The sequence below is a fragment of the Somniosus microcephalus genome, chromosome 2 (assembly GCF_052327205.1).
Source record: "Somniosus microcephalus isolate GS21.2 chromosome 2, FLI_Smic_1.0, whole genome shotgun sequence".
Taxonomy (NCBI): domain Eukaryota; kingdom Metazoa; phylum Chordata; class Chondrichthyes; order Squaliformes; family Somniosidae; genus Somniosus; species Somniosus microcephalus.
In genome coordinates this window covers 92,043,760-92,066,923 of record NC_140988.1, presented here as the reverse complement: position 1 = coordinate 92,066,923, position 23,164 = coordinate 92,043,760, and the positions used below count along the sequence as shown (strand labels likewise).

Sequence of the window (23,164 nt, the reverse complement as noted above, 5' to 3'; positions counted from 1 at the left end):
TTTGTAATTTAATTTAATTTTTTTTTTTTTTAAACTTGTGCTGTGGTAGCTTTTAGGTACCTCAAACAAGTGGCTAGAGAGCGAGTGTTAGCAGACTATCTAACCATGGTGTTCTTTACAATTGATCATGTGCATCCTGCCTTCACCCGACAGCCACACACGCTTTCCAGAAGAGGTCACTGGATAGCAATTGGAGTCAGAGCCGTGGCTAATTTTTCCCCATCCTAGCCTAGGAGCACTGAGGGCAACTATAACAACCAACTGCTGCCACATCGAGATCATCTACCACAGCACAGACCAAGAGTTGAATCTTCTGGATTGCAAGGCTTATTGCTACACCTGGTGATTCCTTTGCTCATTGAGCATCCGGAAGTGATTTTAGATTTGTATGCTGAATTAAAAAAAAATTAAGTTATTTTCTCAGCTCTTAGATCTTTCCACATAGCATTCACAAGATAACATGGCAATCACATGACCTGCTTTTAGACTCCATTAATATTCCATTGTAACTAATTGCTTCAAATTGCCGAAGAAAAGGATGACTCTCCTTCATTCTCCGTCTCTTGTTATGAAGAAACACCGAGGGCTGGATTTTCCTGTTCCCCATGTGCACGGTACAGGGGCACCAGGGAGACAGCGGGAAACCCAGAAGTTCAGGTTTCCCGGCACGCTGCGGAATTTTAACTCCAGTGTGCGGGCAATGTAAAGGGCGGGTTTCCCACCCGGAAGTCAGTCTGAATGACAGGCTGACTTCTAATCATGCAGGGAATGTGAACCAGGAGACCATAGGATCATGTAGGCGCTGGGCCCAGGATGGTTTGGGGAGGGGGGGCGGGGGCGATCCCAGTTTTTTGGGGGGGGGAGGGGAGGGAGTCCGATCCCCAACTCCAGGGCTGAGTCACGATCTCCGGGGTGGGGTGGGGGGGGGGTGTTGTTCCAAGCCCGGTGGGAGGGGGGTTCGATCCCCAACCCTGGGGAGGGGCCTGCTGATGGTGGGGGAATTTGGGGGTGGCTGGGAGGAAGCCCTCCTGTTCCTCCCGGCCCGCAAGGATTGCTCCCCGAGGCTGAGGCCGCCTTGTTATAGCTGCCAGGTATCCCGAGCCCCGGCTGCCTGCATTAAAACCTGCAAAGCAGGTTAAAGTAGAGGTTTCAGGCCTCATTATAATATTCAAATTGCTAACCAGCCTCCTGGCAGCAAGTTGGCAGCCCCCCTTGTCCTGCCTGAGTGAAAGGTGAAAGTTGGCAGGTTGGATGCAGGTGTGACATTGTTGCAACATTCACTGCACCGCACCCCCCCCACCATGCCTCCAACCCACCCGTTCTTTCGAGAAAATTCCGACCCTAATTTTTTCTCAGTAGATAATTTGGATGATGAATCATGAAGATGTCTTATAATTGCAAAATACTGCGGATGCTGGAAATCTGAGATAACAACAGAAAATGCTGGAAATACTCAGCAGGCCAGGCAGCATCCGTGGAGAGAGAAACAGAGTTAACGTTTCAGGTCTGGGACCCTTCATCAGAACTGGAAAAAGCTGGAGATGTAACAGATATTAAGCAGGTACAGAGACAGGGGGGGGGGGGGGGCGTTAGGAGGGGAGGAAGATATAGAAAGAACATCCTGTACTTTTGTAAGAGGCAGGAAAGATAAAATGTTGCAAATGGGAATGGCAAAAATCATACTGCATGAAAAATGGGGGGCAGGGATAATTATCTGAAATTGTTGAACTCAATGTTGAGTCCGGCAAGCTGCAAAGTGCCCAATCGAAAGAGGAGGTGCTGTTCCTTGAGCTTACGTTGAGCTTCATTGGAACAATGCAATAGCCCGAGGACAGAGAGATCAGAGTGGGAGTGAAGCGGTGAATTAAAGTGACAGGCGACCGGAAGCTCAGGGTCACCCGTACGGACTGAATGGAGGTGTTCCGCAAAGCGGTCACCCAATCTGCGTTTGGTCTCCCCAATGTAGAGAAGACCGCATCGTGAGCAGCGAATACAGTATATTAAACTGCAAGAAGTACCTTCACATGGTCCATCTCCGACTCTTCCCTTCCCTTCCTTGACTTCTCCGTCTCCATTTCTGGCGATCGGCTTTCAACAAACATCCACTACAAGCCCACCGACTCCCACAGCTACCTGGACTACACTTCCTCCCACCCCGCTTCCTGTAAGGACTCTATTCCTTTCTCCCAGTTTCTCCGTCTCCGCCGCGTCTGTTCTGACGATGCCATCTTCCATACTAGTGCTTCTGACATGTCTTCCTTTTTCCTCAACCGAGGATTCCCCTCTACCGTGGTTGACACGGCCCTTGACCGTGTCCGTTCTATTTCCCGCACTTCTGCTCTCATCCCTGCCCCTCCCTCCCAGAAGCAGGATAGGGTTCCCCTTGTCCTCACCTTTCACCCCACCAGCCTCCACATTCAACGGATCATCCTCCGCCATTTCCGCCACCTCCAACGTGATCCCACCACCAAACACATCTTCCCCTCACCTCCCCTTTCAGCATTCCGAAGGGACCGCTCCCTCCGCGACACCCTGGCCCACTCCTCAATCACTCCCAACAGCCCTGCTCCTTCACCTGGCACCTTCCCGTGCAAGCGCAGGAGGTGCAACACATGCCCTTTTACCTCCTCCCTTCCCACTGTCCAGGGCCCCAAACACCCCTTCCAGGTGAAACAGCGATTTACTTGTACTTCTTGCAATTTAATATACTGTATTCGCTGCTCACGATGCGGTCTTCTCTACATTGGGGAGACCAAACGCAGATTGGGCGACCGCTTTGCGGAACACCTCCGTTCAGTCCGTATGGGTGACCCTGAGCTTCCGGTCGCCTGTCACTTTAATTCACTGCTTCACTCCCACTCTAGACACGATGGGCCGAAGGGCCTCTTTCTGTGCTGTAAAACTCTATGACTCTATGACTCTGATCTCTCTGTCCTCGGGCTATTGCATTGTTCCAATGAAGCTCAACGTAAGCTCAAGGAACAGCACCTCATCTTTCGATTGGGCACTTTGCAGCCTGCCGGACTCAACATTGAGTTCAACAATTTCAGATAATTATCCCTGCCCCCATTTTTCATGCAGTATTTTTGCCATTCCCATTTGCAACATTTTATCTTTCCTGCCTCTTACAAAAGTACAGGATGTTCTTTCTATATCTTCCTCCCCTCCTAACCCCACCCCCCCCCGTCCCCCTGTCTCTGCACCTGCTTAATATCTGTTACATCTCCAGCTTTTTCCAGTTCTGATGAAGGGTCCCAGACCTGAAATGTTGGCTCTGTTTCTCTCTCCACGGATGCTGCCTGGCCTGCTGAGTATTTCCAGCATTTTCTGTTGTTATTTCATGAAGATGTCTTATTCCACTGGGAAATTAACTGCTATGTTCTGGTAAAGCAAAAGGTGCAAAGCACACTTTCAGCACCAATGCAAATATGCTAAGACACAGATTCAGTTTCCCTTGTGTGCCGACTTCCGAATAATGCATCACTGAGTACTCTACTTATCACTTTCCCATAGCTGGGAGAGAAAATTATCACGTGAGCCTCTTAGAAGCTGACTTAAAGGATATATTGATGTAGGTTGCTAAGCTGCATTGTTTGTTGTAGGACCTCAGTGGCGCTGCAAAATCAGGAGAATAAAAAAAGGGAGAAAAACAGGAATTTCATAACCTCATAAAAGTTAGCTGGCGAAGCACTTTTAAGCTGTTAAGGGCCCATATCACAACAGAACACACATAAGTAGTTACTATTCACTTGTGAACCTTGACAATGAACAAACAGCATGCCATTCTACCTTGGGGAGCATCACTGCTAAGTCTAACCCTGTCCTAACCTGACATTTATACAGCGCACTTCCAACAGGAATTATTCAACAGCCTAATTTCCTCTCCCTACTACAAGAGTGCAAAGACCAAATGTAGTTTTTGTACCACGAATGGTACACTCTGCAGGGGAAGAGAGTTGGACCTACTTGGTCTGTATGGCTCAGCTATTCACTGGTTAAACTCGTTGAGCATTGGGGACCCTTGACCTATTCCGATTTTTGAATGTATCTCAGCATCTAACAAGAGGAGAAACTTAGAGAGTTTGGCCAAATCTGGCAAAGTTGTATTGAGTTGTTAAAGTGACAAGTTACCGTTCACAGACATGGACAATGGCAATGAGGTCTGACATTTTTCTAGTGAGGACCATTTTTTGATTCTGTATATAACTTATAATAATGGATAAATAATCATGGATGAACACAATTTCTAGAGAAAATGCCAACCTTTATTCCACTCTGGACTTGCTTGTGAATGTCGAGGAATGATTCCTTCAGTAATTCTCCATCAGCAGTGCAAATCTTTACAAAACCTTCCTTTTCCAAGATGAAGAGTCTTTGCGATCCATCCCCACAATGCACTAGTCCAGTAGGCTGCCCAAGTCCACTGGACACTTCATGGAGGCAGTAACAATTTTTTTTATGTTTTCTAAACAAATAATAAAATATTTCATTATCCCTGATGACGATTGGATTTATTTTATCCAGAAAACAATTTGGTTTTCTTAGTTACTTCAAAAAACACAAGAATACTACAAAAGAGAAAATATATCAAGTACTCAGCAAATTTTCAAAGTTCAACAATAGACTGTAAAACATATTTTTCAATACTGTACTTTTTTAAATATACAGTACATTCAAAATTCAATGTGTGTGTTAATTTCTATTCTGTTTATATATAACAGCTACATTCAGTTTTGAAATAAGACAGACTGTTTGGACAAAAGTCTCACCTCTCTATGGGTTAAGGTTCCTAAGTGGAATAAGTTTAGCTAGTTTGAATCCTTGAAATTTCTGATGCAACTCCATCCACAAAATTATCCATAATTTAACAGTGGTTAGCACTAATGCCCTTATTACACCATAGTTTCTATAGTGAAATTATGCCCATAATGGTATAAATTCTGTACAAAATTATATAAAGGTGCCAACACACAAACTGTAGCAGCTGCACCTTTCTACTGAGATAATGAGAACAACCTAAGGTGGTGGTTTGACACTGGAGTAGTGTGGTGTTGATTCCAGCACAGCAGCTGGATCTGGTGCAATGGGCCACAATCAAACGCCAATCATGTTACAACATTGTGGTACGTACTGAAGCCATCCTCTGCCTACTTGCTTGAGTAAGTCCGCTCCTCTGGTTGGTAGACAATGTGTTACTTCCTCTGAAGCAGGAAACATCATTGCACATGCACAAGTACTCAGCATACGTTCACTTGGTACTTCAAGTTTCAAGGGATGTCCATTTGTGTGGAACTGATGTCCATTTGTGTGGAACTGCTATAATCAGGCTGGTGTGAGTGAGGCAATGTTGCTCAATGTTTTTCATTCTCACTGTTATTGTAGTTATAACACATGCCTAAGTCTTACAGATATGGAAAATTGAAACGTCACACTGATTCAGTAGGAGTTGCTATTCTGAGGTCTAACCAATGGTACACCTGACTTAAGAGTGGTTTGTTTTTGGCAATTGGTGCAAAAATAACTCCTTTTCTTGTAATTACATTCCTTACCATGTGAATTTAAAAATTCATCACTTTTTACAACAATTAGACTGCTGTAACTATTAATAGAATGTGCATCACTTTTATTACACTTTCCCCATACAATTTTAATTGAACTATGTATAAACAAAATGTAAGACGTAGGGTTGAGTTTTCAGGATTTGGTTTCTGATGACTAAAGCCAAAAACTTCAGGTTTCAGATGATCCAATCTCAGGCTTCAGAGGGCTATACCAATTGAGGAAAACCAAAGTTTGGATTAGATTTTGGCCTTGGACCATCAGGATTGGATTGGAAACCAAATGCAGAAACCAAAGCCACATTTCAGACAGACAGTCATCTCAGCGAGAAGTCATTTCATAAGAAATTCCATGCTGAAGTGGTCTGCAATATAGCAACGGAGGCCCAGAGGACATCACATATTCGTATCGATCTTTCACAGGTGTGAAAGGTTGACAAGCCATGAAGGCCGTCAGCATGAGTGTTGTAAAGGAATTTCAAGAATATGATATTCTAACTATTCAATTAATGATGTTGGATATTGTATTATGTCTAAGTTACATGTTTGCAAAATGGATTTACCAGGTTTACATTTTAAAGATGCGATTAAAACTGACGGGCACTCCATTGGATGTTAAAGAAGTCGGACACCAAACTTTGTCCTACAAACACTGTCAGTATTTTTAAGATTCCATACCAGTTAAATGAATACTTTCAGTGTTCCTTACAAATGTGATAGAAAACTTAAGCAGAATAATAGGACTATCATTTCAGAATTCAAGAACCAGACAGACCATTAAAAACATTTTACGTATGTTTAAATAAAAAGAAAATAAACCCTGCAAATGCTCGAAATCTGAAACAAGAATAGAAAATGCTAAAAATAAACATGTCAACATCTATAAAAAGAAAAGGCAGGTTAAGGTTATAGGTGTACAGTGACAACGGATTACACCCGTTGCGTTAGTTTGCCTTTTTTGTTTACAGGTGGGATCTAATTTGCCGTGTATTTCCAGCATTTTATGTTTTAGTTTAACATACGTTGAACGCTGTTAATTTATACTGGTAATAAAATATTGTGTTTCAGAACCGCAAAAAAATCAACTTGGAAGAACCAAGGTGGCTATTTGGTCAAAACCTTCCATAATTATTTGAAATTTTGTATCTTATGTCCCTGCCCTTGTTGATTTCTAACCACTCAATTCATATTCACGTCTTGGTGGTGGTTGATTGTGACCACCCATAAGGAGAATTCTCAAAATCAAATTTGCGCCCTGTGATGAGAAAATTGCATCTACGTTAGCATAATTTGGATAAGAATTTATGTTTTTCAGTGTTTAACTTTATAGACCCCCCCCACAAGTTACTTTAATTAATTAATAAAAAAACAAAAAATAAAATCAATCCTTGACTAGAAGGGGATATAGACAGACAGTCACTGGTAGATGAAGGGTTCTGACACAATCCAGTCTAATTAGGAACTGAACCAAAACTGAACTTTCGTACAAAGCATCAATCTTTTGTTAACATTTATATTCCTGATATAGACTTTTGTCCCTTATTACTCCACTGCTGAGTCCCAGCACCATAAGAATAACAAAGGCTAAGTAACAAACTTAACCACAGCATTTATTAGTACTGGTGTATTATTGTGTTACTGTTGTGCAAAGTTGGTCTTGCTTCGGTGCTGCTCTGTGCTCCCTCTGCACATTCTCTCAACTTTTTTCACTACCCCAGCTGACTTAGGGAACTCATCCATGGGAATTATAAGCACCAAGACCACCAATCAATCTACCATTCTGTGCCACAACCCATTAGTGGTGTACAAGTGCATTGTGCCACACTACCCAAAGTAGCAACCTTTTAAAACTCTCATAATAAACAAGAGTTATGTTTGAAACAGGTCACCAGCAGAATTGTAGCTTTTGTGTCACATGTTTCACTACACTATCGATCCACAACAAATACAGCACTGATGAGATAATTCAAAGATACCGAATACAGAACTGCATGATTAAGTGTAATGGGGCTGCAATATAATTTCAGTATGATTTTTTTTTAAAGAAGGCATTCAGAGAATATACAGTACTGTGAATTAAGCAATAAATGATCCACAGTTCCAATTATAGTATTACTTTAATCATATAGTAGCAAGGGTTAAAAAACTACTGATTCTCTTATATGTGATATGATGATTTTCTTTCCATGCAACTTTTAATACTTGCTTATTATCTGCCTTTTTCTTTTGTTCTTCCTGGGACACATAATTGGTTCTATCTGAATTCCCTCTCTCCATGGTAACCTGATTCCCCCTCTCCCTAGTCCGGGCTCAATTCCCCCTCTCCCTGGTTCTAGCCGCATTCCCCCTCTCCCTGGTTCTAGCCGCATTCCCCCTCTCCCTGGTTCTAGCCGCATTCCCCCTCTCCCTGGTTCTAGCCGCATTCCCCCTCTCCCTGGTTCTAGCCGCATTCCCCCTCTCCCTGGTTCTAGCCGCATTCCCCCTCTCCCTGGTTCTAGCCGCATTCCCCCTCTCCCTGGTTCTAGCCGCATTCCCCCTCTCCCTGGTTCTAGCCGCATTCCCCCTCTCCCTGGTTCTAGCCGCATTCCCCCTCTCCCTGGTTCTAGCCGCATTCCCCCTCTCCCTGGTTCTAGCCGCATTCCCCCTCTCCCTGGTTCTAGCCGCATTCCCCCTCTCCCTGGTTCTAGCCGCATTCCCCCTCTCCCTGGTTCTAGCCGCATTCCCCCTCTCCCTGGTTCCAGCCGCATTCCCCCTCTCCCTGGTTCCAGCCGCATTCCCCCTCTCCCTGGTTCCAGCCGCATTCCCCCTCTCCCTGGTTCTAGCCGCATTCCCCCTCTCCCTGGTTCTAGCCGCATTCCCCCTCTCCCTGGTTCTAGCCGCATTCCCCCTCTCCCTGGTTCTAGCCGCATTCCCCCTCTCCCTGGTTCTAGCCGCATTCCCCCTCTCCCTGGTTCTAGCCGCATTCCCCCTCTCCCTGGTTCTAGCCGCATTCCCCCTCTCCCTGGTTCTAGCCGCATTCCCCCTCTCCCTGGTTCTAGCCGCATTCCCCCTCTCCCTGGTTCTAGCCGCATTCCCCCTCTCCCTGGTTCTAGCCGCATTCCCCCTCTCCCTGGTTCTAGCCGCATTCCCCCTCTCCCTGGTTCTAGCCGCATTCCCCCTCTCCCTGGTTCTAGCCGCATTCCCCCTCTCCCTGGTTCTAGCCGCATTCCCCCTCTCCCTGGTTCTAGCCGCATTCCCCCTCTCCCTGGTTCTAGCCGCATTCCCCCTCTCCCTGGTTCTAGCCGCATTCCCCCTCTCCCTGGTTCTAGCCGCATTCCCCCTCTCCCTGGTTCTAGCCGCATTCCCCCTCTCCCTGGTTCTAGCCGCATTCCCCCTCTCCCTGGTTCTAGCCGTATTCCCCCTCTCCCTGGTTCTAGCTGTATTCCCCCTCTCCCTGGTTCTAGCCGCATTCCCCCTCTCCCTGGTTCTAGCTGTATTCCCCCTCTCCCTGGTTCTAGCTGTATTCCCTCTCCCTACAGAGGGTAATTATCTGGACCTCATTTTGCATCTTCTTCAACAACAACCAGCAATAGGAACTGACTGTATGAGGAACTGTGGGTGGGAAAACCACATCCTGCCACCAACACACTGCACTATTAAACTTAATTGTAAAACTACAATTGGAGATCCTGCGGTTAAAGTGGCCAACTATTAGATTATTCAGCCCTCAGAGTAATTTTTAAAAAAACAAAAAAAGTGTTCAGCCATAAAACAGTAAATGTAGCATGCACATACATATGGAACTGCAATAGAAAGGTATTCACTGCAGGGAGAACATTACTTATGCTGGTAATAAACTTCAACAATGTTTTAAGTTTTGTTAAAGTTCTATATCAAAGCAAACCATCTGGCAGCACAACAGTGCAGTGTAAAATGACATGTAGCTGGTTCAGTGTCATGACTACAAAGGCTATTCAGTTTTTCTAAATCAAACAGCAGTTATCTTATTGAACCTGTTGATCTGTTCCATTTTGTGGTATTCATCCATCTGGTTTAAATAGTTGGAACCTGGTCCTTGCACTTGTTTTCTGGGAGAGTCTGGAAAGCACATCCCACTATCCTTTGCTGCATAAAGGTTGCAGAACTCATCTGAAGTGGTTTGGAATAGTCCTGGAAAACAGATGTTAAACAAATTATTGGCATTTACACTATTAAAATGCCCACACGTGCAACAAGAATAGCTAAAGTCAAAGCTTCTTCATTAAAGAACCAAAGAAGAAACAGTATATTGCTTTATTGTGAAAGATTGTGGCTGGATTTTTCCCATAAAAAACAGGTGGGTTTGGAGCGTGGGGGCAGTTAAAGTGTTAAAAGTGGGATTCCCGACTTGATCCCGTCCACTTCTGGTTTTGCTGGAGGCGGGATGGGGGGCGGGCGACCAACCCGCTCCCAGGGGAAGTTACCTCAATTTAAATATTGTAACGAGGCTGGATGTCTCTTTTTCCCCATCCATTTTGATTTTAACTGCCTGGGGACGGGTTTCAATCAATTCACAAAACCTGGCAGTTAAACTGAGGCAGGGACTGCTAGATCCAGGAGGTAAGTAGGTTTATACCTACCTCCTGGATCCAAGGTCCCGACCATACCCGCCCCCCTGCGGTCGAAGACCCTCCCGCGAGGCCTCCGGTCGTAGTCCTAGGCTTCTGCCCCACCCCTCCCCCATGACAATGATGAGGCCTGCCACGATCCTCCGGTGGCCGGCCCTGATTCTCCGTAACCCCCCCACCCCGATCCCCTCACCACAATCTCCGATCCTCCCCCCGCCCCCCATTGCCTGCTGATCCCCAACCTCCCCCCGCAAATCGCCTGCTGATCCCCAACCTCCCTGATTCACAGCCGATCCTGCAACCACCACCCCCCCCCCCCCGCTTGCCGATTCCACCCACCCCCTCGCCAATTGCCGACCCCCCTCCCGCAATCCCTCCCCCGGACCGACCCCTCGCAACTGAGGTCGACCTGCCCGCAGCCAGCCATCCTCTCAAGCTGGCTGGCTGCAGGTGGGAAACCGAGGCCTCACATTCAAATTAGGCTCGGCCGGGTTTCCCATCCGCCTCAGAGGCCCCCCACCCCCAACGAGGAAATTCTGGCCTATACCTTTAAAAATTAATTCTCACTGGCATTATCTTGATATATGCAGTGGGCAACTGGTAATACTTTTCGGGACAAATAACCACTTACAGTATAACAAGTTATTTTATTTTTCAAACTAAAATAAAATCAAGGGATTTTTACACATTTGAACAGAATTCTCTTCTTTTTCAGTGCATCAGTGCCTGTGCTAATACATGACCCCTAATATACTTAAGCCTTTAAAGTGTTATTTCATTTGGTGGTGAAATGCATTGAATCTTTAAACATAAAAGTAATTCTTTATGAAGTTCCCATATTCTTTTGTCAACAAACTCCCATTACACCCATGGCCCCAGGATGGTCTCACAAAGAGCGAGCGTGCCAAGGAAATTTCATCCATAGTCTGAAAAAGGAGCGAATAGGAAACGGTAACAGGGTCAGGGGCATGTCAGAATTAAAAAAGGAATTGTGATAACATGACTCACTACTAGTTACGTAGCACTCTCTAAACAGAATTAAAATAGCATTATTGTTGTTTCCTCAGCATTCGTATGGAAGGAGATATAACATGACAAATCATTTATACACCCCATAGAAAGTATGACAAATTCATAAAATTTAACTCCTCAATCTATTTTGACTGTTGTGAGTTGTGATCATCACAATGAGACAAAATAGACAGGCTAATTCTCATGGGTTTTATGTGTTACAAAACACTGCTACATCATAAATAGGGGATACACAATAGGAATGGTGCCAGATTTATCTTTCGAGCAAGGAGAATCTCACAACTTATGAGAAACAAAGTTGTGCGTGAGTTACAAAGGTCTTTGGAATGATTTAAACAACATTTATAATTCATCCCGTCTACCCTGTTTGTCTCTTCATTTAAAATTTATTCTCCAGAATGTAGATCACTTCACAGCTGAAGTGGAAGGTAGGCAACGAACTCTCAGGCATCTTTCCCTGCCCCTAGTTCCTCATTCCTTGTGGCTTTTTTCTTGGTGTGTTCCTTGATGCCATGAACAGTTGCATGCTGTGCAGAGAATCACAGACACAAACCCTCTTCCTGCTCTGCATGGGACAGCACATGGGAGCACCAGCAAACTTGTCATTCCACCATTCTTCAATCTAGACAGTTTTAAATTAATTGCAAAGGCTTATCCTTCAGTGTATTGAAAGTTAAAAGGTAGATTTTCCTCATCACTTTTTTGCTAAAAATAGTGGATGTAAGTATAAAGCTGTGTTCCACACTTTATACTCATCTCTACTTTTTCCTCTAAGAGCAGCAGGGGGAAATATACCCAAGCCTGATATCAGTAATAATGTCTGGGACAAACTGTGGCACTGTCTTTCTACAGTGTAGATATTAATATTAATGTATCCCAGATTGATAACACTGATTTGTACTTTTTTAAATATTTTACTTTACCTGCTCCCTTTTTAATTATTTTGCCTGCTTAGATTCCAATGCCCTCTCTCTGCTGTTCAATATACCATTCCCTAGCAGGCTGGATAGCACAGGCTGTTCCTGAATCCAGGAATTTCACAACAGCAGCACACAAGGGCTCGCCCTCCAATTGCCTCTCCCTCTCCAGACAGCCTATCTGAGCCTGGGAATTTATCACATGAAGAATAGCCATTGAGAACTCTGTGGGGAATAACAATAGAGAAACCATATCCTACCACTTTGTGGCCAAGTACATCACTGCACTAATACAGTAAAGCACCAGGCCACCCACCACTGTAGCATCTTACTTACATATTATAAACCTGAAGATTCAGATTTTGTTAATTGACTGTGATGTGTAAATGTATGATAAACTGTAATTATTGTCATCAGTGATTTCAACACTATCATAATAATTAAAAAATAATCTAAAAATTTCAAGTGAGTAGGCAAAACTTCTACAAAAAGTCCTCAGAGTAATACATTGTATACTTTTAACACATCATAAGTGTTATGCAATTATTATATATATATGTTGATAAATGACTTCTTTGAAATTAAAGAATTTGCAGGCACAAGTACTAGTAATACTGAAAACAGTCATTTTCTAGCTTAATAAAAAAAAACTACATTTTTTGGATGATTTTTCTTTGATTTCATTAGCTCCTGTTGCATATTTCGCTGGAAACTTAATTCTAATTGGGTACTTTAAACAAATACAATTACGGTGCTTGTCAATGACCACTCTGTCAACAAAATTTGTTTTCTATCTTTGGTATCAAAACAACAGCTTTCAATTAGCACCGACCTCTGCAATAGCAAGCGGTGCCACATGCTGATTAGAAGCATCTGTCTAACATAGGAAAATCGTCTAGCTCGGCTGAAAAACAGGCTGCTAGTTCGCTTATGCACACCCCTGAGCCCCATCCATGTCCCAGTGCTAAAGTTATGCTTTCATCTGGTTATCTTCCAAGACAACCTGGGTGGTCACCCAAAGCACTTGACATCTTGATGCACTTCAGCAGTTTTACATATACACAAACTTTGTAGAAAAATAAATTTGTCATTCGTCACCACATATGTTGATCTGGGGAGAATGGTTCCTGTGGCACCAGCTCCTGTGCTGCTCAAGACACTCCAATTAACTCTTTTGCTCAGCTCAACTGAAATTTTTAACAAGTTAAGTAGCAAGTCGCAAAAAAAGAGGCGAGGTCACCAGGGTCAGGGATTAGTTAATTTTTTGAGTGGGAAAAGTGTACAAAAATTCCCCAATGCTTTATTGTTTGTGCATAATATCCACCAAAATCTAATCTGTTATGACTGCCTAGCAAGCAGACTTGGAAAATGTAACCCCCCCACCTTTCAGTCTGCAGGGAATGTGATAAAGAGTAAGAACCAGCTGTATGCAGGGAGCAGTGGACAAAAAAAAAAAAAAATCGGTAGTTTGTGGATAAAAATCATAATATTTTCATTTTCCAGGAAACTTTGGAAAATCTGTGAAACCACACCAAAGGAAATGAAGAGCTCTCCTTAAGAAGCTTTTCTTTATAAAAAAACAAAAGTCCTACGCTGAATTTAAATGCAAGGTATCATTAAAAATACAAGCCTTGCTGTAAAAGGACTCGTCTCCATCACAGAATGAGATGCAGAATGAAATACCATGCATCTGGTATCATATATTTATTAGAGCAGAATGAAAAGGTATTACAACAGCAACAGTACTGTATTATTAAAGCTGCTTTTAATTGTGAAAAGGGACACGGTGGGTTGGCAGCAGCCTTTTCTGAATGTTACTACAACTCCAAACAGGGTGGCAGCAGCATCTGCCAGCAGTACTGAAGTAATGACTTTTCAGTCAGCATTCGTTTTGTTTAATGGTGCCCATGACCACCCCCTTTCATAGCAATAAGCACACCAGAGGACCATGGCTCTGCTATGGATACCCCCCACATTGATTCATCACGTATCAAAAAAAGGATGAGGATTTTTATGATTTCAGGGGTTCATTCAGATGTCCTGTTGCCTTTATTACCTGCTATATGGCTTCTGCAGGCAAAGTAGAGCTGTTTGCAATAATCTCTGCACAACATGGGAAAAGCTAGCTCATTGTCTGATGCTCCTTCCCGGTCAGGTAAATGAAATAAATTCTGTGCATGTGGTGAACATTGGGCACACTTGATTTCCTCCAGCAGCTTTGCACATTCTGTGTTGTTTGTAACAGAAAATATCTGAAAATCAAACAGCAGAAAGTAGTAAGCAAAAGCAAACTGAATTAAAAAAATAACACTCAGACTTGGAGAGAATATCGGTCTTACATAGGATATTTACTGTACCTTCTTGCCTTTAAGAACACAGGTGAAATAGAATTTTCCCTTATTTTACATCCAGTGAATCAACGAATAGCAAATGTTTTCTAAATTCCAGAATTTATTTGCTGTTTCTTTTCTTCCATAAACTAGAGTATGAGCTGAATAAAAGTTTTAAAAGGAGAAACTAGGGAGCATCAATATCAAATATTCCAAATGTCGCAGTACATTAGAAAAGCTTTACTTGGGCCACAACAAATATGTATGTTTTCCATTATGTTACGATCCTACCCCAAAACCCCCCACTGTAGGAATTCTCAGTGGGAGTTCTGCTGATGCCCTCTTGGTCTGCAATGCTCTGAAGTGCGATTATAAAACTTAAAAGAAATAATAATGCTCATAAAATACATCATTCAGCTCCATATGATTACAAATTTCATGAAGTAACCTTCAATGGAAAAATATTTACTACAGTCAAGTTAAATTATTGTGGGAGTGTTGGCAGATTACATGTTTTTGTTTATAAATATACTGAAATTGCTAAAACCACTTAATAACATTCTTTTACTGGATGCCTGATGATCCTAATTTTCCATTTTTGTAAAGTAATTTACACTGTTTTGCGCCTTTACTTTGTTGTATATGTTATAATAATTTATAGTTAGTATAGTTGGATTATACGGAGTACCGAGTTTGAACATTAATTTAATGCGTACACCGGTTATTATGAACGGAGCAGCAGTGGGCAGTGGGAAAGGGATTTCACCTCCACATGCACTTTTCTTACATATCATCTTTTACAATCTGAAGCAGCACAATTTTAGTCCATACCTGTCATATTTAAAGTTCAATTTGGAAGAAATTCCAGCGTAATAGAGACTAAACTGCAGCCAAATGCCCTGGACATTATTCTTAATAAGATTTTCCAAAAAGAAAATGCTGCTTCTTGAAAAATAACAATGTATTTCAATCATTCCCTAAATGTTTGAACCTAAATTTACAATTCAGATATTTATTTTCTGTATTTAAAAAAAGGCATAATGACTTATATGCAGTGAAATAAAACAAATGCTTCAAATCCCGCTTGCCAGCTGTCAACTAGCATGCTCCTCTGCTGGCCATCACAGACCCTAATTTCACTATTAAGGTATTTTTACAGAGACATACGCTGCTAAAGATTCTAATCATTGCAATCACTTTCACTATTTCTGGAATGCGTTTTTGGTCACATATAAACCAAACAATAGATTAGGCAATAGGATTATATAAATTATCTGAAATGAAATACAGTATTTTCTCTATATTTATTTCATGCTGTTTCCACACAGTGGGACCTTCACATTTTGCTCTGTGTGAGGTCTGCAGGGTATATACCCATGAAGAGATAGATAGAGCCATCATTATAACACCCCCCCCCTCCCCTCGATGTTCTCTCCCACTGGAAACAATGGGAGTGCACACAGGGCAATACAAGCATGCAATGACTGGCCTTTGCATCTGTTGCATACGTAGAACTAGCTACCATTGTCTTCAATGAGAGAAAGTACAGATAGATCATGTGAAGTACAACAAAGGATGCATCTCAAACTTTAATTGAAAAAAATGCATAAAAGTAGTTTAATTTTTGTGCTTTTTGTCTTAAGAATTTAATAGTAGACTATGAAAAAAAAACATGGATCAGTGCAGAGTTTCTATTTTGAAAACACTTCATTGGTGCTACTCACTTCACTTGCCCTTGGGTCCACAAAACAGTCTCAGTCCTGAAAGTGCATACCATGTATTTAGACCTCCTGTTCACCCTCACTCACAGTAGCTTACTCATAAAAGGCAATAATAGCATGTTACCAGTGTGTTTTTTCTGTTGAAAGGGGTGGAGTTTTGACAATTGAAGCTTAAAACATGATAACTTTTATTTAATTAGTTGATCTCGTGGAGTTCACAGATTTATAGGTAAATTCACTGATCCCATGTTCTCAGTGGGAAGTTACGCACAAAAGTAGCGTGGAATGGAGAATCAGCACCACAGCACTATCTCTGACCCACATTCCCTTCTAATGTAGCTACCTACTGGGAATATAGCATTGGTGAATTTGCCCTTAAAAAAATTGGGCTTTATCTCCTCACTGCTGCTACTGGAAGTGCTCAACATTATCGTGATTGAAAGTTCTGCAATCTGATTAGTTGAACTGACTCTACAATACAACAGAACTACTTCACATGCTTGTAAATATTTTAGTAATATAGATAGATTTTATCCTTTTTTCTTTCACGGGTTGTGTACTTTTCATTTCAGCAATCACTCCATGATCAACACAGAAGCACTCTTCTGGAGTCCAAATATAGCAGTCTTGGTTGAGAACAAATAAAATTACCAGGTGGATTCTGGCAACAAGTCTGAAACCTGCATCCAGGTGCTTGGAAAAAAAAAAATCGGTGGTGCAATCGCTAAATTAACGGGCAAAAAAAAGACTAAGTTTATTTTATATAAAATTTTCCAAAATTGAGCGTGGGACATTATCTTCATCCTTTATGTATTCTTCTACACAAGATCTTTTCTTTGAAAACAATGGGAACATTACCTCAAATCAGATAATGCATTGTACCAATTGAAACTGTAAGCATTTGCGTAACTTCTATTAACACCATTCTGGGACCAACTTTCAGTGGGATGCAATGTTAGTTTTCTCTTTTCAGATAATGGCTCAAGTAAGAACGGGAAAAAAATGTTCCTAGCTTTGCATTAGCATGGCAGGCAGCTCAAACCCACGGTCATCTGGTTAGGAAACCAATACTGCAGGCACAAGGTTACTGGACAGCAAATAAAACTGAGTCTTAAGATGCAGACATTTTCCAGTAGGACTCTTATTTTTGAATTCTTCTTTGAGATAATATACTTCCTCTTGCCTTTGAAAAAGAATAAAAGAAAAGGATGAATCGAAGCTTTATTACACTGTGTAGGCCCGTTTTTTCCAATGGGGTTGTAAGCAAGTACAAGTCATACCTTGCCAGTGAATAAATTAATGGCAATATAATAAACAGCCAGCAACTAAATTAGCCAAAATTAACTTTAAATGCTGCAATTAAAAATAATACATCAGCTTTAACATTTTACCTGGCATGTTTCATAAAGGTATGTGAGTTTTCAAAGGACACACAGCATCAGGGCAATTAAAGTTTTTAGTATTCCTTTTGTGCAAGCTCTGGTTAAAAAAAATACCAAAATGTTGCCATAGGCCTCCCTGACTGTAACAACAGCAGTGCCCAAGTCCTGGGCTAGCTGTCACCCCTTGTGCATAATCAGCACCATCGTTATACTGATTTTGTTTTGAATGAAACTCAAATTTGAATGCATGCTTAGAACTCTGAATTTAGCCGAGTTGCCCATTCGTAATGCATATTGTGTTGGGGAGAGAAGAGATTGATGCTATTGGCTCCGATTGCATACCATTATTTCGGCGCATGAATTCCTCCGTTGCTATCTGGTATTTCAGTTTCCAAGACACGGGTCGTTTTTATGGCAGGCAATCTCTGATTGAGACGTTTCGTTCTCCAGTGACAAGGCAATGAAGATTTGTCCAGTCAGCTTTTCCACTGGTTATTTGACAAGCAGTGGTTTACGTTGCTATTAATGTAGTTGCTCTGCTAAACCTCCCACCCCCCACAAATGGATATTGTCTTGCAAGACAAAAATGAATCATCTTCTAAAGCCCTTGCAAAGATAGACAGAAACATTATTATCTGTATCATCAACAACTGTATTGTGCAGCTTGCCATCTACATTGAGGAAAACCAAACTTGGCACACAGCGTTATCCCTGGTCTTGCTGACACTATGCAGGTTGAAAGGAGTAAAATATTAGATAAGGTAAATCAGGATAAGGTAAATCAGGAAGTGGTGACTATGTGACACAAAGCTTGGCTTTTAAAAGCCTGTAGAAGGAGGCAAGGAGTTTTAAAGTCCGGGGAAAGAAAGAACAGAGCAGAGCAGGACCATACCAACTAAACAGCTCCCGACACAAAACCTACCCCAAAAGCAGTGTTTTTATGATGTCGGGGCTAATTTGGAGTGTAGAGTCTGTAAAGTTTACTTGTGGTACAAAAGATGACCGGTGCAAATTCAGAACCCACTCAAGTTTCCAACAGCCAAAGAAACTGATCACATGCTGCTGATCGGTTAATGGGATGCCCTCTTCCTTGTTGACAATGACAATTTATGCAGAGTACAGTGATTTCAATTTTACATTAGCCGGATAAAAAAAGTGCAATTCATTGAACATATTTATTCTATGTCCTTTTAGTTTCAAGTAAGTAACGTATCACAGTTTTAGATTGCTATCAAATGACAAAATGAATTTGTACAATATAGGTTCTACTGTCAACCTTTGACCTGTTCAATGTATAAGACTGTACACTGTAGACTATTGACCTGATGCTATTTTAGCATTTATGCCCAGCATAAAGGTTATGGAGTTTTATAAAGTGTTATCACTGAAGATATTCAACAATCGCTAAAGCTACCAGAAGCCAATAACATTTGCATACCGCAGTCTGTTTTATATAGTAAAGAAGGCTAGTACCAGTTGTAAGGCTGTTTAATTCTTTGTATTCTTCACTGTATATTTAAGAGTACTGAGTCGGCATAGAACAGGTGGGTTACAATTTATAAACAAAAGTATTACGTGGCTGGTGCATGGGTGGTCCAGATAGCCAGAGGGATAGGACTGAGCTTACTTATTGCCAGTGGATGTGATTTGATGATATCACAGTGGAAACCATGACTGGGGCTCGTATCTAATGTAAGGCTATTTTGATGTGTTGTCGATGGGAACAAATCCAATTCCCAAGACAGTGGTTTGAATCATGAAGGAAGGTCTTCGTTAGGGTAAGAGAGAGGCAAATGAGATTAGTGCTAAGGCTGTAGTTGGAAACATTTTAGGGTGAGAGATGGAAACTGAAGAGTTGCAGAAGCTTAATTAGAGTTTCTAATTCTACAGAAATAAATAGGAGGGTTTCTCCCACAGAAGATGTGGTTGGAGTATGAGCATCACAGATGGGAGCAGAACAGTGCATCTGGATAGGACAGAGTTAATTACATGATTGCATTGTGTGTCCAGGTAGTACACAATCATAGCATAACATACACTCAAATTATTTGCACACAAGGACACAATACAGATATAAAGTACATTCATTGTATTTTCCTTGTGCATATTTTCTTCATGAAACTCAGTAGGATGAGATCCCAGGCTACAAGGAGCCTCCAATTTGCCTGTGACTCAAATCCCGCACCTTACTTCAGGAAGGTTTGCCAGTACTTGGGCAGACCATTAGATGGAGCACCACATAGAAGCTGTTGTAGAGGAAAAACTGAAATCCTCTGGCTCTTCTCCATACACTCCCACAACCCTCCCTCCCCCCGCAGCACCATCACTCAAGTTTGGAAACCACAGAATTGTGCCAATGTGGTCATGGGGAAGTTTGTTGCCCCAAGACTATCCCACCCACCTGGCTGTGAGATGGTTCATAGTTGAGAATGTCCTGTGGAGAAAAATATATTGAAAAAAAAACCTTTTTTTAAAAAAAAACTGGGAAATGGAATGATAATGGATCCAATAGATTTAATGTGCAGGCAAGCAGAGCAATCTACCAATGTTATTATTTTGTGTGTTTTTTTCCCTAAATGCACTTTTCTTCAGAGCATTAAGTATAATTATCAGAGTTCTGAAATGACATGAACAGCTTACAGTTTTTGCAGGAGGATTGTACGGTCCAAGAATTTTGCTTAACGCAGTCTATGAAACACTTTTGAGTACCCAAACTACAAACTACCTATATTTAATAACCTGCTATTCTTGCACTCATGTGAACAAACCAGAAATCTGACAAAGCCAATTCAACATAAATCTGTCTGATTCCTTGAAGCATCCTACTTGCTCAATAGACCGTTAGGCACTCTCTCTTTCTGGTTGCTAAATAAATGATTCCAACATTTAAATCTAAGAAAAAACCTTGTTTTCTCCAGTAATACGTCTCATTTCCTCTTTTTGTTATTAAGTGTAACAGATAAAACCATTGAGCTACGTGTGATTAAACATAACACATTGAAAGCTACTAAAGATTCAAACATTATCGTAACATGCTTAGGAATGATTAGTGTTGCCATTGACTAACGTAAAACATGTGTGCAGTCCTTCTTTCATCTCAAAATCACTCAAAATAGAAGACTTAATAATTTGGTCCTTTCATCCTGCCAGCTTTAACACTGGATGAGTTTGTTGCTCAGTCACATTTGTATAACAAAGGCTGTTGTTAGTGAAATAGCAAGAGCAAACAGATTAGAGTGAGGGGAACACACTTGAAAACAATCCCTTGGACAAACTTGGCTCTGAAATCATCCAAGGTAGAAAGGACATGAAGCTGCAACTCAGCCAGGCTAAATTCTCCAATAAGCTCTTCTTTGACCAGCCGTGTGTTCAGGCAACAAACTATTCAAAACACTTGAAAGGTATTTGAGTTAAAAAGTTGCAGAAGTACATCAAGAGGCATCATTATGCATGTTATAACTACCAGCTGGTTGCCAGAAATAGTCAAACATTTATGGATTTTTTTTGTTTTGTATAAAAAAATATATCTGGGAAAGGTTTAGTTATAATGCCAGCTCTGTTTACTCATTTACACCCACAGACTGCTAACCCTGATCATTTCTATCCAGAAGACCAAATCTTTCACCCTCTCAAATATTGTCGCATGTGGTAGAAATAAAAAGGGAAATCTACAGCTGAAAACCTGCAGTAAGGCGTTCTCACTCATCTGGGAATAGGAATAGTAGGACAAATGCTCACTCAAAAGGCACGAACATTTGGACAGAGCTTGGACTGAAGAATGATGTTCTCCAGTTTCACCCATTAGTGAACCAACTAACAAACACAATGGTGTTGTTGTTATTCTTTTGCCATAAGCAACAGGACTCTGTGTGTGGGCAGCAGTTTAGTGGGGAGGAGGATAAGTCGACCCCTTTTTGTCCTATTGATTTTTTCTATTTGCATGACTTGAGCAAATTAAATGATGCAATATGGCTTTTTGTTACAAAACAAAGTGAAAGATACCACCCAGACGCATATGTTGATTCGTAGAAGCTGTTTACATGAGAATAGAGTGAAATCTACCGTGAACCTAGCATAAAAATTCGATTCAGTCTGGGTATTTCTTATTATGCTGAGGCCAACAACGCTGAAACACGAGTTTTGAAGCGTCCCTCGTCAGATCTTGACAACTACAGTGTTGCAACTGTTGAGTTTTTAAAGCAAGAACAACACCTGAATGTTTGTTACATACACATTTTCTAACTTTTGTCCGTCAACACGATTATGAGTGGAGCTTCTTCCACATGCCCAAGAAAAGTAAACAGAAAAGTTTTACCCCCACCCCCCAAAAATCTAACCCTGTTACACACAGTACTTACTATAAGGTGATTGATAACTATGGCAACTGAAGTTGCTGGTCTGTGCTCAATCTGACGAACGCATCATCTGCAACTTTAAATAGTGCATTTTATTCAACCCTGCGTGTGAAAATTTACCTTGGGATCAACGAACTCCTGGAAATGCCTGTTCCTGGGACAGCAGGACAACCGGTTGTAGAGCTTGTGACAGATATACCCAGTGGCGTCCAGTGCGAACAGTCTCCTCTCCCTCTTTCTCAAGCGGCGCGGCGCACTCCCATCCAGGCATCTCCTCACCGGAGATTTCTCACTCCTTTCACGCGACTTCGCTTCGCTGTCAAGAAAGTTGGCGGTCACCGCCAGCACCAGGACAAACTTTAAAGACACCGTCGCGTTCATCTTCATCCTCCAATACTGATATATATTTTTAAATCCCCTTTTTTTTGTTGCCTCACTTTAAAAAAATAACTCAATTTCTGAAAGCACAAATTTGTTTATTTTTAAACAAAGTGCCGCATGAAAAAATATATATTTACAAGTTAACTTTTTTTTGTTGCAATTGCTATCTCGAGGTGTGGAAGAGGCTGAAGTGCACTGGTTGCAGCTGCTTGTGCCGCGAGCTGTCGGGTGAGTAGCAGCTCGCGCTGAGCCTGGTGCAATGTTTGCTTCGGATGGATGTTCGCAGGTAGCTGGCTGGCTGGCACGCTCTCTGCTTCTTTTACTCTCTCCACATGATGTGTGTGTTTGACACCAACCCCCCCTCTCTCCGCGCTCTTTAGCAATCGCGTGCACGCGCGCAACGACGTCATGGCTGAGGAGCGAGCGCTCTCGAGGGCGCGCGCCGGGAGACAGCCGCCGCCGCCGCTCTCGCAAAGTCTGCAGAGCACACCCGAGAAATACTCACACATTAGCAACAAGTGTAACACAAAAAAAATGTTACCGCAGGATTCTGCCATTTCCCCCCCAGATTTGGTTAAAGTACAAATAACCCATAACTTTTTTTTTGACACAATTGTTATGGGGCGGTGGGAGTTTTTTCTTTCGTTTCTCAGGTTTAGGATATTCTTATGAGGCTTTCTCCCAAGCTTTGCTAATTGAGGGAAGTTGCACCGCGAACCCTGAGTATTTGCCTTGCTGGTTTCTTATGTTAACAGTGCCATGTGCCAACCTATGGATGCTTTGGTTCTCGTCTGTTTCGTGTGAGAGTAAGTTTAATTTAATAGCTTATGGTAGAATACAACTCCTGATGAATTTTTACTTCATTAACAATTAATCGTTTTCATAGCACGGCGTATGAGGAT

General features: G+C 41.9%; 1 protein-coding gene across 3 annotated transcripts in view; it reads right to left on the bottom strand.

Moving 5' to 3' along the window:
* Positions 1–22,634, bottom strand: part of hhip (hedgehog interacting protein) — a 162,114-nt gene extending 139,480 nt beyond the window's left edge. For 2 of the 3 annotated variants that reach the window (XM_086011080.1, XM_086011072.1), the window contains exons 1-4: positions 22,002–22,634; positions 14,150–14,345; positions 9,551–9,707; positions 4,264–4,465 (exon numbers count right to left, since the gene is read on the bottom strand). In XM_086011080.1, the coding sequence (XP_085867206.1) occupies positions 4,264–4,465; positions 9,551–9,707; positions 14,150–14,345; positions 22,002–22,268 (822 nt within the window). In that variant the 5' untranslated portion in view covers positions 22,269–22,634. The remainder of the gene's footprint in view (positions 1–4,263; positions 4,466–9,550; positions 9,708–14,149; positions 14,346–22,001) is intronic. The other variant, XM_086011062.1, reaches the window with a different exon arrangement.
* Between the last annotated feature and the right edge of the window lie 530 nt (positions 22,635–23,164).